The sequence below is a fragment of the Natator depressus genome, chromosome 3, assembly GCF_965152275.1.
Source record: "Natator depressus isolate rNatDep1 chromosome 3, rNatDep2.hap1, whole genome shotgun sequence".
In the NCBI taxonomy this organism is placed as follows: Eukaryota; Metazoa; Chordata; order Testudines; family Cheloniidae; genus Natator; species Natator depressus.
The window spans coordinates 203,342,103-203,357,115 of NC_134236.1; the positions used below are offsets into that span (position 1 = coordinate 203,342,103).

Sequence of the window (15,013 nt, forward strand, 5' to 3'; positions counted from 1 at the left end):
TTTACTTCATGAACTTACTTCATCAAGCAATTGTTCTACCAATGAAATTTTTCCTTCCCCTTCTGGACCCACTTCTTTCAGGAGCTGTCTAGCCTCAGGCTGTGAAAATACAGAAATCAACAACACTCGATAACATTTCACAGAGCAGAAATATGATCACAGGGAACTCACACTGGCAGAGTAGTGCAAATGTAGCTGAGGGCAGAATTTGGTCTTATGTATGTTAGGCATTTGAACCTCACTAATCCACACACAATTTCTACAAAAAAAGGCCGTCTCGCCCTACTACTGAGCAAATATTGAACAGCAGGGTGCTATCGTCAACGGTCATATTACTAAGGTCCCAATCCTGAAATCACTTATACATGAGCTTAACATTACTACCATGAGTAGTCCTATTGAAATAAAATAAAACACAAGATAATAAGGTTAAGCACATGCATATCTTTGACCATTCAGGGCCTTTGACTTCCTGTTTTTACAAAATACACTGCATAATATTTAGTAGCATACTATGAAGTTTTATCAAATTAAACTCCAACTGCCAAAGCACTTTAACAAAATACACTTTGTGATTTCCTAGCCTTGCTTTTTAATTGTGTTTGTTCACTTAAGCCAAACTCCAGCATCCAGTCTGAAAATCTGGGCTGTACATGGGTGACACGAGGACAGAAAGAGGTGGGAAATCCTACTAGGCCTCAGAGTCACTCTATGGCATGCAAACTCAAGCCAATGGCGGGATTAGCCTATACAAATATTTTCACCCCACAGTTCCCTAGGTCTATGGCCCAGTGGCTTTCGGCTGAGCCTAAATATGTGCAAAGCCCAGGAGAGACTATAAAATAGCAGGGAGTGAGGGAAGCACTTCAGCATGTAAAACACATACAGTGGCCCCATCACATTGTCACACAGAGGTTCTCGTGAAGTATGGCTTGCAGAAATGTGATCTTTTATTTGGGGTGTAATTCACTGGAAGTGTTTTTATTTTTGCACTGAAAATCAGTTATCTGGTTTTTTGTTCATTTATTTTTTTAAAAGCCATGAAAATTCAGGTATTCATGTTATATTTCTTACAATGTAACATGGAAGTCTCCTCTTGTCCCCACTGGATAAATGATGTAACCACGTCCATGGTAGCTTGCTTTAAAGGTTTCCATAACACATTTTCTGTAGCATTAACACTCCCAATTAGTAACAGTGACAAAGATTCTGGACCTGATCCTGTTCCAATGGGAGTGCTACCATTCACTCCAAAAGAGAAGAATGGGTCCAAAATACTTTAATTAAGCTATTTGCATACTGTCCAGACAGTAATGCTTTTGTTAAAAAATGAAAGCTATCTAGTTAAAAAACAACTTTTTCAGGGAGTAGGGGAAAATTTGGTTAAATCCAACTTCTACAAAAATATACACATGCCAACCAACCATTCCTATTTAGAAAGAGAGTCATTTTTTAAACCAAATTTGACTATGTTCCACCTTTCCCTTCCAAAATGTTCTCCTAGACCAATGCATTTAGAAGGTGTTAAAAAATAAAGCAGCCCAGTTTTTCCATTGGATGTGTCGATTAGCATTAGCACTTTGGCAGTCCCACTATCCTTCTTACACTCACAGATTGTACATATACGTACAGTTAGCTTATCTTCTTTTTCTAACAATTTTCTTGTCTTCTTTGCTCTTTTTACTTTTTCTTTGGGGCTTGTGATGCTGTGACCCTCTTCACACACTAAAATGGGAGAATCCAGAGTTAAAACTAAAAGTCATATTAGTGGTGTAGCAAGAACTCAGGAGCCATATGTGGTACATACATTCATACACTGTTGTGGCAGCGTGAAATCAACGCCTATCCAGAGCGCCAGCATGAAGCCTAAACCCCATTTAAGTGGCCCCTTGTGCTGGCCATTTGCACTGGAAATGAACTTCAATTGGAGTGTTTCGGATTTGAATAGCATTGAAAATGGGTTAACTCCACAGACCATGCCACATCCCAAATCTCAAGTGACTTGGTGTACAACAGCTCTAATAAGGAAAACTGACAGGAATGTGTAAATGCAGTGTTGTTGTAATCGTGTTGGTCCCAGGATATTAGAGAGACAAGGTGGGTGAGGTAACATCTTTTACTGGACCAACTTCTGTCGCTGAGAGAGAGAAGCTTTCGAGTTACACAGAGCTCTTCTTCAGGTGCACGCTTGAAAGCTTGTCTCTCCTACCAGCAGAAGCTGGTCCAATAAATGATATTACCTCACCCATCTTGTCTCTCTAGGTATATATAAAAGCATTAAGAAATAAATAAGGCACCATGATAATTCACATGCATGTGCATTTATAAGAGCAGTGTTGATAGTAAATGGCAATAAAGCCAGAGTCCAATAACAGGTGGCCTGATTTTCACGTGTTAAGCGTTCACACCTCCTACTGAAGCCCATGGGTGGTACGAGTGCTCAGCACCTTGGAAAACTGAGCCCTAGGATTATACATGTAATCATTTCTGTTTCATTTGTCAAATGTAGCAAAACCAAAACCCCGCAAACAACAGCTCAAAAATCTAGGAGTTGTGGCCTTCAGATATTAAACAAACACCTGTCAGGGATGGTCTAGGTATACTTAGTCCTGCCTCAGTGCAGGGGCTGGGACTTGATGACCACTTGAGGTCCCTTCCAGCCCTCCATTTCTCTGATTCTATTACTGCCCGATTAGAGCCATACAGTGTCACTGGGCATGGATTTTACAACTAGGATTCAAAACCCTGAGCTTCAGCTGCACTTACATGATCTTTTCAGCTATTCTCTGAAGATGTAATTCAGTGTCTGTGAGCACTCAACACAGCCTGCACAATGCCTATAAATCACTTAGGCCCAGATCCACAAAGATACTGAAGCACCTAAACCCCAGACTTGCTTGGTGCCGATGTTTCACCCTCTGGGCATGCATACTGCTGCATCCTGTTAGGTGTTCGGACTCCTGTCTCTCCACTTAAGCCCTAGAGTGAGTTACAAGATAGGGGTATGGACGCCTGACCTGCATGCAGGGCTCAAGCCAGTAGGCATACTCGGAGGCCCCTGACTGGATCAGGTCCCATTCAAAAACTAGGGTGGGTGGGAGTGGTGCCTGCCTTATAACTTTTAGTCCAGTGGTCAAAGCGCTTGCCTGGGATGGGGGAAAGAGGATTTGAACAAAGGTCTCCCACCTCTCAGGAGAGTGCGCTAACCACTGAGCTGTGGCTATTCTGAGGAGGGTAGGGTCCCTCAGTCTGTCCCGCTGAAGCTCTTCCCCTGTGAATAAATAATGAAAGAGTGAGTGGAGCACGGTGGCTGGACTCTGGGTAACACACCTCCCAGGTGGATGCCCTAACCACTGGACCACAGAGTCATTCCCTCTGTGGCCCAGTGGCTATTTAAGTATTTATCCACAGTGGAACAGCTCCAACGTGAGAGCTCAGGGATTACAGCATTCCTGTGAGAGGCGGGACTTGAACCTGGGTCTCCCACATCTCACAGGAGTGCTCTAATCATTAGGATAAAAGTTATATGGTGGGTACCAGCAGCACCACCTCCTTCTCCAGCTATTTTGTATGGAGAAAGGCAGGCCTAACTCATTCCCTCAAGAAACGCTTCAGGAGCCTAAGCCACCTGACTCCAGGAAAGAGGTTCCTGGTCGTGCACCACTAAGTAAAGACAGGCGCTTCTCTGCAGCCTGGATTTAGGTGCCTACATCTTTGAGAGGGATGGAATTTAGCACAGCCCCCTCTCATTGGCTCCCTGCTTCATGCTGGATTTTGTGGATTGCATTCTAAGACTCTGCTCTCTTCCCATTCCTAGGCACCTAACTAGACTTTAGGGAGTCCGTTGTTGTTCTTTTGATTTTTCTAGGCACCTAAGAAGTAGGTGCCGCAATGCTTAAGTCCCTCTGTGCATCCCACCTCTAAATCCCACTTACACCCTATTTTGAGGTTTTAAATGTTGCAGGCTGTCTGCACAGTGATAAATTTCCCTGTTTGAGCATCTAATATGTTATTCATAGGAGACAGATTCCTATTCTTGACTGCTGTAGTTAGGTCAGGTTATAAAGATATAGGAAAACTCACCCAAACTAGCCTGACTATCATACCATCCATCTCTGCCTTCTGTCACAGTGCTCAGATAATGATTGTCAAACTTCATTGGTTTACCAGTGAGAATATCCTGGGGAATCATAACATGTGGACATTTAATCAGATGATCACATAATTCAGTAATATCCTCAGTGGCATGAAATGGGAGGAAGTTATATATGAGAAAAGATATACAGCTATTTAAAGTCTTCAATCTTAGTTAATCCTGTTTCAACACAGGCAAAGGAAACAGGTTTTTAAAGCACCTCACTATTCAAGACTTCTTTTAATGCAAAAATTTGATCACCACCTCAATATTGTGAAATGAAGACACACATCCAAGGAAAACCATTATATATATATTGATTAAGAAAACCTCTTAACATATTGCTTGTCAAATGAGATACAGCAATAAGAAGCCAAATGATACACCTTCTGAAACACCTTTCATCAGGGTGCCCTCCAAAAGACATAATCTCTAAGTTGAGCTGGATTCCTTGGAAGGATTGGGAATGTGGGTAAACAAGGTAATATTGCAGGAACACGCAGAGCCTCAGAGCAAAATTAGAAAAAGCTCTGGCATGTGCTGCCTCTGACCTGTATTTGGAATTAGAAAACCTGTGCCACAAGACAACCAGTTGCAGTCTGGAGAGTAGGAAGATTTGAGAGCAGGAGGAAAGTGGTATTAAGGCTATTAAAAATCTTCTCAGTTGAAAGAAGAATGTTAATATGAATAGCATACTTTATAAGATGCCTTGGCAATGAATACAAGATAACAGCAACATGACCATGAAGTCTGGTTTGATCAATAGGGATTCCTGTTTACTTAGCTCAAACAGAAAAAGAAAAGACTTTCACTTTAGAAAGGAATAACACCCCCCCAACAAGAGACATTCTGGAATAGGGTTAGAGATACATATTAGTGCTGAGCTGTCAAGCAATGGCTATTGGCTCAGTAGGTCAACTTCTCCAATGATTAGCCTAGTCCCCTAAACTGACCTTGTTTATGGCAAGAGTATAATTTAATCTGAGACTGACTTCATAACCATCCTCATGGACTGTAGCAGAAATAATCTATAAGGAAAAAAGCACAAGTTAGCATCTCTTCTTATAAAAGTACAGGAAGACAGTTTCAGTAATGCTAAGTAGTCCTGATGTGGGCTGAAAGTGTTTATCAACTGAACCAGTACATTCATAAATAAATAATACAGTAATAATAATAATTAATAATTCACACTTTACTTCTTTACAGCACTGTACGCACATTAACTAATAATCTTTCCACAGTAACTGAGTGAAGGGGTAAGAATTTATAACAGGTGATATTTTGAGATAAGTAGAGAAACCTGAATGACTGAAAATGCCAAATGTCTAAAAATGATATTAATGATTCCTCATACTCTTATCCCAAAATGTTGTACATGCCATGAAACAGATTCACACCCATGGCTGCAGAGGGATGGCATTTACACACACACACCCTGCACCCAGAGGGGCAGCTATTGGCAAATACTACAGTGCACAGTGCTCCATAAATACAGTAGATGCAACAGATATGATAAATAGAGATGCTTTACCATGAAGGAGGGCTGGTGCTAAGTAAGCATATTTCTCAGCTGACCTGGCCTCTCTCCCACTTTGGGCTGTACCATATGGCTACAGAGCCCCAGTGGAGCATGAGGTATGGGCAGCTTGTGCCACCCTGCTCCAGGAAGACTTATCACCAGTGGACAATTGCCACCTGGGTTGTGCCAGTTTGCGCCAGCACATGAGCAGAGTGCTGTATATACAGGGGGGCTAACTTCACCCGCTACTGAAATGCAGCCTGCTGCGGAGAGGAAACGGCACCATTCTGTGGCAGCCACACCATATAAACACTCTATGAAAGTGATTTCAAGAGGAGAAATGGTGTTATTTATAAAATTGAAACTTTAGACAAGTGGCACATAGCTGGTTGGCTTATGAAAGCTGATAAGATTACAATGCAGGTTGGCATCACTGCAGGCTAAGAACTTTGATTTTTATACATTTATATATAAATATTCTTCATGAAACATGAAAAAGCATTAATAAAGACCAAATATTGGCATTTGCCTTGAATCAACACTGATACTTTTCTTGGCAGAGGTTTCATTACAGTAGGATTATAGAGGCCTAGAAATTGCAGGAATATCCCTCCTGGAGATGTTTTCCATATCTTTCCAAACTGCATATGCCTGAACCTTCTCTCAAAGAAAACAAATTGCAATGAGCCTGATTCTCATTTCACTAAAGGCACTTTACACCTCTCTGGCAGTGTAAAAAGGCTTTAAAATAGACACCACTCACATGCAGGACCCTGCGCAATGTCAGAGAGGTAATAAGGACGTGATGGGATGCCACACCGCCAAAGAGTGGCAAATGGCTATGCCATTCCTGCTGCCAGCCACCTGCATTTTCAACTGTTTCTGTTTGGTATGATTTTTGCATTTGTGCCATTGAGAGCAGTCACGGCACGTAGAAGGAACCTCAAATTTCCATCTCCCCAGTATGACCATTTTAGCCATCAATACAGCCACAGCTAACCATTTTTTAGTGTTGGCTAGTGATATTAAGTCAGCTAATATCCCTAATATGCACAAGCCAAGTGCCTGAGGTAAGAACACATTGTTCCAATAATGGCATAGTTTGTGGCAGAAATAAAGTATATGACACAAAGTGACTTGCTGCTGTCTACTGGGGAAATTCATCCCTGTGCAGAGGGCCAGCCCAAGGCAAATGCACTACTTATAAGTAGGACTTAAATAGTGCATTGGCCTTGTGCTGACCCAAGGCACAGGGGTGAACATCTGCTCTGGGATATAATAAAATCAGTTGAATAACACCTCTGCTCTGATAGGTCAGCAAGGCCTTTAAGGTTGTTGTGACCATCTCCCCTAACTTCAGGGGTGGTTCCAAAGAGAATATGTGAGAGAAGGAAGGAAATTATAACTAGAGAGAAAGCAGAAAGAGCTCAACAGCAAACTAAGAAGAAAAAACCGCAATAGAATGAAAGAAGTGAGAAAGAGAGAACAAAATGGAATTAGAAAGAGCGAGCAGGAAAAAAAGTAGGACAGAAATAAAACACAGGTAGATGAATCAAGACAGTAATTGGCACAGTTATTTAGGCCAGGTCTACACTACAGACTTCTGCTGCGCAGCTATGTCAGTCAGGGCAGGAAGAGGTGTCTGATCCCTGAACAACACAGCCGCGCCAGCAGAACCCCCTAACGTAGATGTAGCTCTACTAGCAAAGCTGCACTTTAACCGGCGTCGCTTGTTTCATTCATGGGGGGTGGTTTTCCTGAACCCCTACAAAGTGCTGCTTTGTTGGTATGGCGGCATCCACACTAGGAGCACTGTGCTGGCATAGTGCGCTGGTATTCCTATACTGGTAAAGCGCTCCTAGTGTAGACATGGCCTACGGGGCTAATTTTCTAGAAAATAAAAAAGTATTTTGATCAGATTTATTTGCTCTTCAATTGTTCCTTGATACATCACAAGAAAAATGTTAGGTGCACAAGCTATTTCTTACCTTTCCCATTCGAGGTTCTCCAATCAAAGCCCTGAACTCTGGGTTGTTCTGAGCATAGCTTCTAAGGTGAGCGCAGACATGATCTAACTGTTTTCTCCAGTACCCTAAAAAGTAGGAGTTATGAAAATGAAAATACCCTGTAATTGTCATCAATAACGCTTCCACTGATGTGGTGGAGTAAGTAAAGAATTGTAGATTTTGACCAGGACAAAGAACACTGCGTTTTTCTGTAGCAAATCCAGTTTACCATGGAGGAGGAAGAGAAGCAAGCTGCACCCCATAAAGGGGTGAAATAATACACTGCCTCTCAGATCAAAAGTGGAGCACTGAGTCATTCCTTCCCAGTGCTCCTCTTGGGATGGAAAAGCTATGTGCTGGCCCATATTCAGTGTTGAGTCTAAAGACTCACGCTAGCCCTGTGTGACAGAGAATGTAAAACAATTTTAGGGGAAAAAAAGTTTGCATTAGTGCAATATTAAGCCGGAGTTATCAGGCATGACTGAACTGATTTTCAGGAAATTTGGCTTGCTTTGTAGATCTCACAGAGAGTTAAAAATGAAGCCAGGTCTGAAAACTGCATACACTGTAACAGCGTATAAGGGTTTCCAGTTTGTATTATAAACTGTATTATTGGACAAATACTTTATAATTTCCTAAAGACAAAGTATATTTTAAGGCATAAACAGAAGGAAGTACAGATAAGGATGAGTTTTGACATGCAATTTGTTGGGAACGGGAGAAGTTCTAACAAATCAATATTGGCTCATTAACTCCAGATGAACTGTCTCTGTATTTCCTTCCATAGGGGCCCCTCCACTTGAAATGGACTGAGCTGATACAACTGACAATTGCCTTCTCATCTTTCAGAGCCTTTTTCCAGACCCACTTCTGAGACAACACCTACGAGACATTAGCCAATTGCTAGGTAGCATCTAGGGGGTAACTGGAGACAGTTTATGCATATAGTGTGGAGCTGCCATTAGATGTTCCAGTCCTAACACTGATCTCTCTGCTTGTATATTGCAGGGGTAGCCAACCTGGGGCTCCGGAGCCACATGCGGCTCTTCAGAAGTTAATATGCGGCTCCTTGTCTAGGCACCGACTCCGGGGCTGGAGCTACAGGTGCCAACTTTCCAGTGTGCTGGGGGGTGCTCACTGCTCAATCCCTGGCTCTGCCACAGGCCCTGCCCCCACTCCACCCCTTTCCACCCCCTCCCCTGAGCCTGCTGTGCCCTTGCTTCTCCCCCCTCCCCTCCAGCGCTAGATATTATTCATCCCTACCTCAAAAAGCTTGTAGTCTGATAGACGAAGAGCAGACAGAAAACTGAGGAAAGAGATACAATATACCAGGGGTGGCTAACCTGAGCCTGAGAAGGAGCCAGCATTTACCAATGTACATTGCCAAAGAGCCACAGTAATATATCAGCAGTCCCGCATCAGCTCCTCCACCCTGCTCCCAGTGCCTCCTGCCCACCAGCAGCCCTGCTGATCAGCACCTCCCTGCACCTCCCGATCAGCTGTTTCATGGTATGCAGCAGGCTCTGGAGGGGAGGGGGGAGAAGCGAGGGCACGGCAGGCTCAGGGGATTGAGCAGTGAGCACCCCCCAGCATATTGACTCCGGGGCTGGAGCTACACGCACCAACTTTCCAATGTGCTGGGGGGTGCTCACTGCTCAACCCCTGGCTCTGCCACAGGCCCTGCCCCCACTCCACCCCTTTCCACCCCCTCCCCCAGGAGGCACTGGGAGCGGTCGGGGAGCTGATGGAGGACTGCTGACCTATTACTGTGGCTCTTTGGTAATGTACATTGGTAAATTCTGGCTCCTTCTCAGGCTCAGGTTAGCCACCCCTGGTATATTGTATCTCTTTCTGTCTGCTCTTCGTCTATCAGACTACAAGCTCTTTGAGGTAGGGGTGAACAACATCTAGCACATTCTGGGTGCCGCCACAATCTAAATAATTAATAAGAAGTCAGAGTAGGATTTATTTTAAATTCTTTTGCAATCTGAATACATTAATTCCAAGGCAATATTCTGTGTTTAGTGGACAAAGGGATGGAAGGACTTGTTTTAAACCTTAAGTGGCTGTGTATTAGGATCCAGCCAACTTTACTGTAGAGTGCACTTATAGAAAGTACAGAGAGTAAATAAACTGTGGAGAGTACAGAGAGTAAAATAAGCTGTTATATACTTAGATAAAAAACAGTCATCCCTGATTTAATATCAGGATGTACAATGGGGCCCAACCCAATGGAGGCCTCTGGACACTACTGCCATATAAATGTTATATATATATATATATATATATATATATATATATATATATATATATATATATACATATATATACATATATATATATATATATACACACACACATAAAGGTCAAAGTATAAACAAAGAAATGATTCTCTAAACATCTTTGCCCTTGAGGAAATCAAGGTAAGGAAGCTTAGAAGAAAAATCAACAAGTTCAAAGGTTGGCCATGTAGAAACTATGGTAAAGCAAAAAGACAGACTTTTAGGGTATTGATCATCAAGATAAGCTTTAAAGAAACAAACTAAGAGGGGGTACTCATCTCTACAGGACCCAAAATTGTTCCCCTAATGGCTTCCAAAGCAGAGGCATTTTGCTTTAAACTAAATCACAGACTGCAATAAATACTAATTTAAAGTAACAATTAAACGTTACAACTGGGCTACTACTTTGTGGATGCAACGCCCAGTGAAGTCAGTGATAGTTGCACTAGGTAAGGCCAGGGTTAAATTGGGCCAGGTGCCCGTGACATAAAAATCAAGATGTAAAACCAGGACGCCAGAAATACATTTGTGCGTGCTTGGCTTCACGCTACTTATGTTCGTTATGTATCTTAAAGGATTTCTGGCAGCCTTGACTGAATATCTGAACTCATGTTGTCATTAACCGGTTACACCTAGATCGGACCGATTTACTGTATATTACAGTAAATAAAGGGATGGCTTCTCTGTGATATTTACTTTGCAAATGCTTTTGGCTCCTGTTCAAAACCAACTGAAAATACAACAGATAAAACAGAGCTCAGATCAGAAAACTGAAACTTCTGTTTTGTTATTTCTCTCTCTCTAAATTGTCCTATACTTGTACATCTTTCCCTGGAAGCATGATTGTCTATTCAGTGCAGGAGGCTTATTTGTTTAGGGAGGAAACAATTACCTTAATTATTTGGCTTTTTAATTTAGCAATAATGTCATAAATCAAATACAGTTGCATTGAAGAAATGATGTATGTATGTGGCCTGGGTGTCACTGAATGGCTGTGGTTGGTACAAGTGTCTCTGGCCTACGTAGCTTAGCACGAAGCGAGGGTGATGATGTGGAAGGCTGAGTCCTGTGGGCTAACAAACAAACTGTTATGGATGTGTGGGACAAAGCCTAGGGGATTCTAATGGAGAACGACCTGCCAGCCACCCCTGCTCTATATTCAGCAAAGGCCTCTGGGGACTCTAACTCTATGTCAGTTGATGAGGTTCAACTGTAATACAAAGCAATTCAAAGCTTCTCCTCAACTTGCCCCTGTGAAGGGAGTTCTCTTTCACATGGTGAAAGCTGCACTTCCGATGCACAGACACAAAAGTCTTTAGAGTTAAATATTTTCTCAGCCCTATTTTGGGCCAATCCCTTACCATTATCTGATAACTTCTTTGACATGTTGAGTCAAGTACTCTATTCACTGCAGTGATGGGAACTATGAGGAGATTCCTCACTGCAAGGCAGTGTAAAGAGTTATTCCCCAAGTACTGTAATAGGTTAAAAATAAAAAAGCCTCACCTAGATGTTTACAAAAAATTTAGGAAGGCCTGAAAGATGCATTAACCCCTTTTTTTACACTACAGACATATACATCATTCTAACCAGTCCTTTGGCTGGCACAGTGAAAAACACCAGTGTTCTAAGAGTTAGGTACTCTACTGAATGGGAGAATAGCTACAGATGGGTGAGCCAGCTGGGTCAAAAATCAACCCACCGAACCATTGCCCTACAATACAACAATACAATTAGTTGTATTGAGGCTCTAGCTCTTTAAAAGTTAAAATATCCTCTGGGCTGACAGACTGGAACACATCATGAGATTAATGAGGTCAGTGGGAGCTGCTGGGTGCTCAGCACTTTTGAAAATTAAGCCACTTATTTAGGTGCTCAAATATAGCTATAGGAGTCTGTCTTAAGGCTTCTTTTGGCCCTAAACTGGAATTCTGCCAGGACACTGGGGCTACGATCCCTAACCGTAAAGGATTTTTAATGACCACAAACAGTCAAGATGTTGGGTTTAAGCTTGTCTATACAGGGAAATTGATCAGAATAGTTATTGCAGAATAATCTATTCTGCAATAGTTATTCCAGAAGAGCTCCCTGTGTGGACACTTTATTCTGGAATAATCTAATAATCTATTCTGCAATAGTTATTCCAGAAGAGCTCCCTGTGTGGACACTTTATTCTGGAGTAACAGTGCCTTTTTCATTTAATTTGTTTCCACAGTTTATTCTGCAATAGCTATTCAGGTCAATGTTCCTGTGCAGACAAGCCCTTATATATTTTCCACAAGACAGCGCCTCCAGCAGCACTAAATGCCACTATTGCCAGAACGAATAAGAACACTGATTATGTGAACACCACTTTCAGACAAAACCTGAGTTTTCCTTGGTAGTCTCCAATCCAAATACTGACCAAGTCTGATACTTCGCTTGTGAGATTTGATGACATCACAGTCAAATGGTAAGGCTGCACAAAGGCCTTATAATATAATTCTTGTGCATTCTGTGAAGGCTTGCTGTGCTTTAGAGAATGGCTGGGGTCTCAGATCAAAGCACCAGACACAGGGTATACAGTTATTAGGGGGAAGAGAGACCAGAGTAATGATGTAAAAGAGTGGCTTTTCAAGGGATTATTCCACAGAGGACCCGTTTTAAAACAATACAAGGTAAAGTACTGTAGTTTTGTTTCAGAACCAGAGGAAGTTTTCCTTGCTGACCATGTGCAATCATGAACTATTTCTAACCTCTTCCAGGACTAATAGCTGTGAGCAGGGGCTTGCGATCACTCATCTTATCCTGTTTTTCTTTTTGAGAAATCAGCTCAAGTTCCTTCTTCTCCAAGAGTGTGCTGGATGGGTAGAACAGGCCAATGGTCTGGGTTCCTTTGTCTTTTCTTTCTGTTATATCTAGTCTTGACTTTGGTAATGAAACAACCAGAGGCTCCCAGGCAGCTCGAGTCTGTAATCCTTTATCCTATTGGGAACGATCAGTGCCCGGATGACAAAAGTGATAATAAAGTGTAATTAATAGTTATATAACTTTATACAAGAAAAAAAAATCACCAAAAAAGGAAAGAAACTATGTCTGTAAAAACAATCCTAGAATGAAAAAAAGTCATCAGAGATGCAAACTGTTTAAAGGAAGAATTTTAGTAATGCCCAATTACAGTTAACATTTGGGAAAAATGCCACCCTCACATATCACAAATACTCAGAAAAATCCATGCAACCTATTTCTTGTAAATAGAAATTGACTTATGTTCTAATACCTTACATTTGTGCTTGCTAAGTATTACGGTCTTCTCTTAAAATATAGTTTTTTAAAACAACGTGGCATATGCATTAATCAAAGAAAACCTTAAATTAGCCAGATATAATTTGTGAGTGATTGTGTCAGAACCAGATAAAAGTACTTAAAGAGCAAACACTTTAAGAAGAGATGGATTGCTTCTCATTTTGCTGTACGTAATAATGATTAGGGATGAATAAATATCCACAGCAAACAATTCCCTCAGTGAACGTATGTAAACTCTTTTTCTGCTCACAGAATGCTTGCAAGCAGAACATGGTATCCTCAGATGGAAGAAGTCTATGGAGTTACACCAATTTATACCAGCTGAGGATACCAGTCTCTCTACTGTGGTCTCAGCCTCGTTTGTGACGTTATGTGACTTACCTCAGAAAACACAAAGGTATCTCCAGCACCCAATAGCATGCTATTCTGAGAGCCCAGTCTTGATGAAGGCTCAATATAAACACCACAAGATCCACAGAATCTAGCATATGGGTGGTTGCTTGCACCACACTTGAAGCAAGTAAAGTAGCTTGGAGGAGGACCTGGCTGAAAAGTACAATGAAACTGTTGTCACCATAGGAGCACATAAATATATAGCACAATAGAGATCTATCTTCTTGTACTCCCAGAAATAAACTACCAATCAGACCAACCAGTATGAATTTAGAGAAACTAGAGTAATAGTGGTTACAATTGTTAGACTGGTGACTTGGTTGCCAGTTCTAAACCAGGCTCACACACTGACAAAAGCCAGACCAAATATACAGCTCATCACCGTCAACTGTGGCTGAACCAGGCCATGCAGAGGTAAGGTTTTGCAGATGGAATCAGCAACTACATAGGTTAATTTTTAGGCCTACCAACCTTAAAATATTGATATCAAATGCACTTTTAAAATATTATTCTCCTCTTGGAAACCCTGTCATCAGTACTGCAGAGCTCTGGAACATCAAAGCATCTCAGTTAATATTCTGTTCAATGGTGCTCCTCCCCAGGCCCTCTCTCTATGAAGACCCATGATTTCACTTTCACCTTGCGTCCGACAAAGTGGGTATTCACCCATGAAAGCTCATGCTCCAATACGTCTGTTAGTCTATAAGGTGCCACAGGACTCTTTGCCGCTTTTACAGATCCAGACTAACACGGCTACCCCTCTGAAGCATGATTTCACTGGCATATATAGCAAAGTTCCTAATTTTTATAAAAAAACAACGAGGAGTCCTTGTAGCACCTTAGAGACTAACACATTTATTTGGGCATAAGCTTACACAAGCTTATGCCCAAATAAATGTGTTAGTCTCTAAGGTGCCACAAGGACTCCTCATTGTTTTTGCTGATACATCAGACTAACACGGCTGCCACTCTGAAACCTGTCTAATTTGTATGTGGCCCTAGAAGATACAGTTTGAACTTCCCTATCCTGGTGGGGGTGAATCTAGCACATTTCTATGAAGAAATACATAGAAATATGGTTGCAGAAATACATTACATGGGGACATCTTTACATTGACTATTTTAGGTAAAAACTCCTCTGGTCAGGGAACATGGGTGAAATTCTGGCCCTCTGGAAGGCAATGGGAGTTTGGCCATTGACTTTAATGGGATCACAATTTCATCCTATGTCTTTAATTTCTCTTTACTGAGCTCTGCACATCTATAGCACTTTATACAAACATTAAATAATAACAATATAAAAACATGCCCTAACCCACAAGATTTTTGGGAATGGAGCTATGTAATTGCTTCAGGTCACAGATGAGTAAAACCAGGCTTGTCAACACAAACA

General features: G+C 41.7%; 1 protein-coding gene across 4 annotated transcripts in view; it reads right to left on the reverse strand.

The window, feature by feature from the left end:
- DZANK1 (double zinc ribbon and ankyrin repeat domains 1) overlaps positions 1-15,013 on the reverse strand; it is a 34,484-nt gene that overhangs the window by 2,795 nt on the left and 16,676 nt on the right. For all 4 annotated transcript variants that reach the window (XM_074949723.1, XM_074949721.1, XM_074949722.1 and 1 more), the window contains exons 12-18: positions 13,609-13,773; positions 12,678-12,906; positions 7,643-7,746; positions 5,089-5,163; positions 4,084-4,180; positions 1,631-1,725; positions 19-99 (exon numbers count right to left, since the gene is read on the reverse strand). In XM_074949723.1, coding sequence (XP_074805824.1) covers positions 19-99; positions 1,631-1,725; positions 4,084-4,180; positions 5,089-5,163; positions 7,643-7,746; positions 12,678-12,906; positions 13,609-13,773 — 846 coding nt within the window. The remainder of the gene's footprint in view (positions 1-18; positions 100-1,630; positions 1,726-4,083; positions 4,181-5,088; positions 5,164-7,642; positions 7,747-12,677; positions 12,907-13,608; positions 13,774-15,013) is intronic.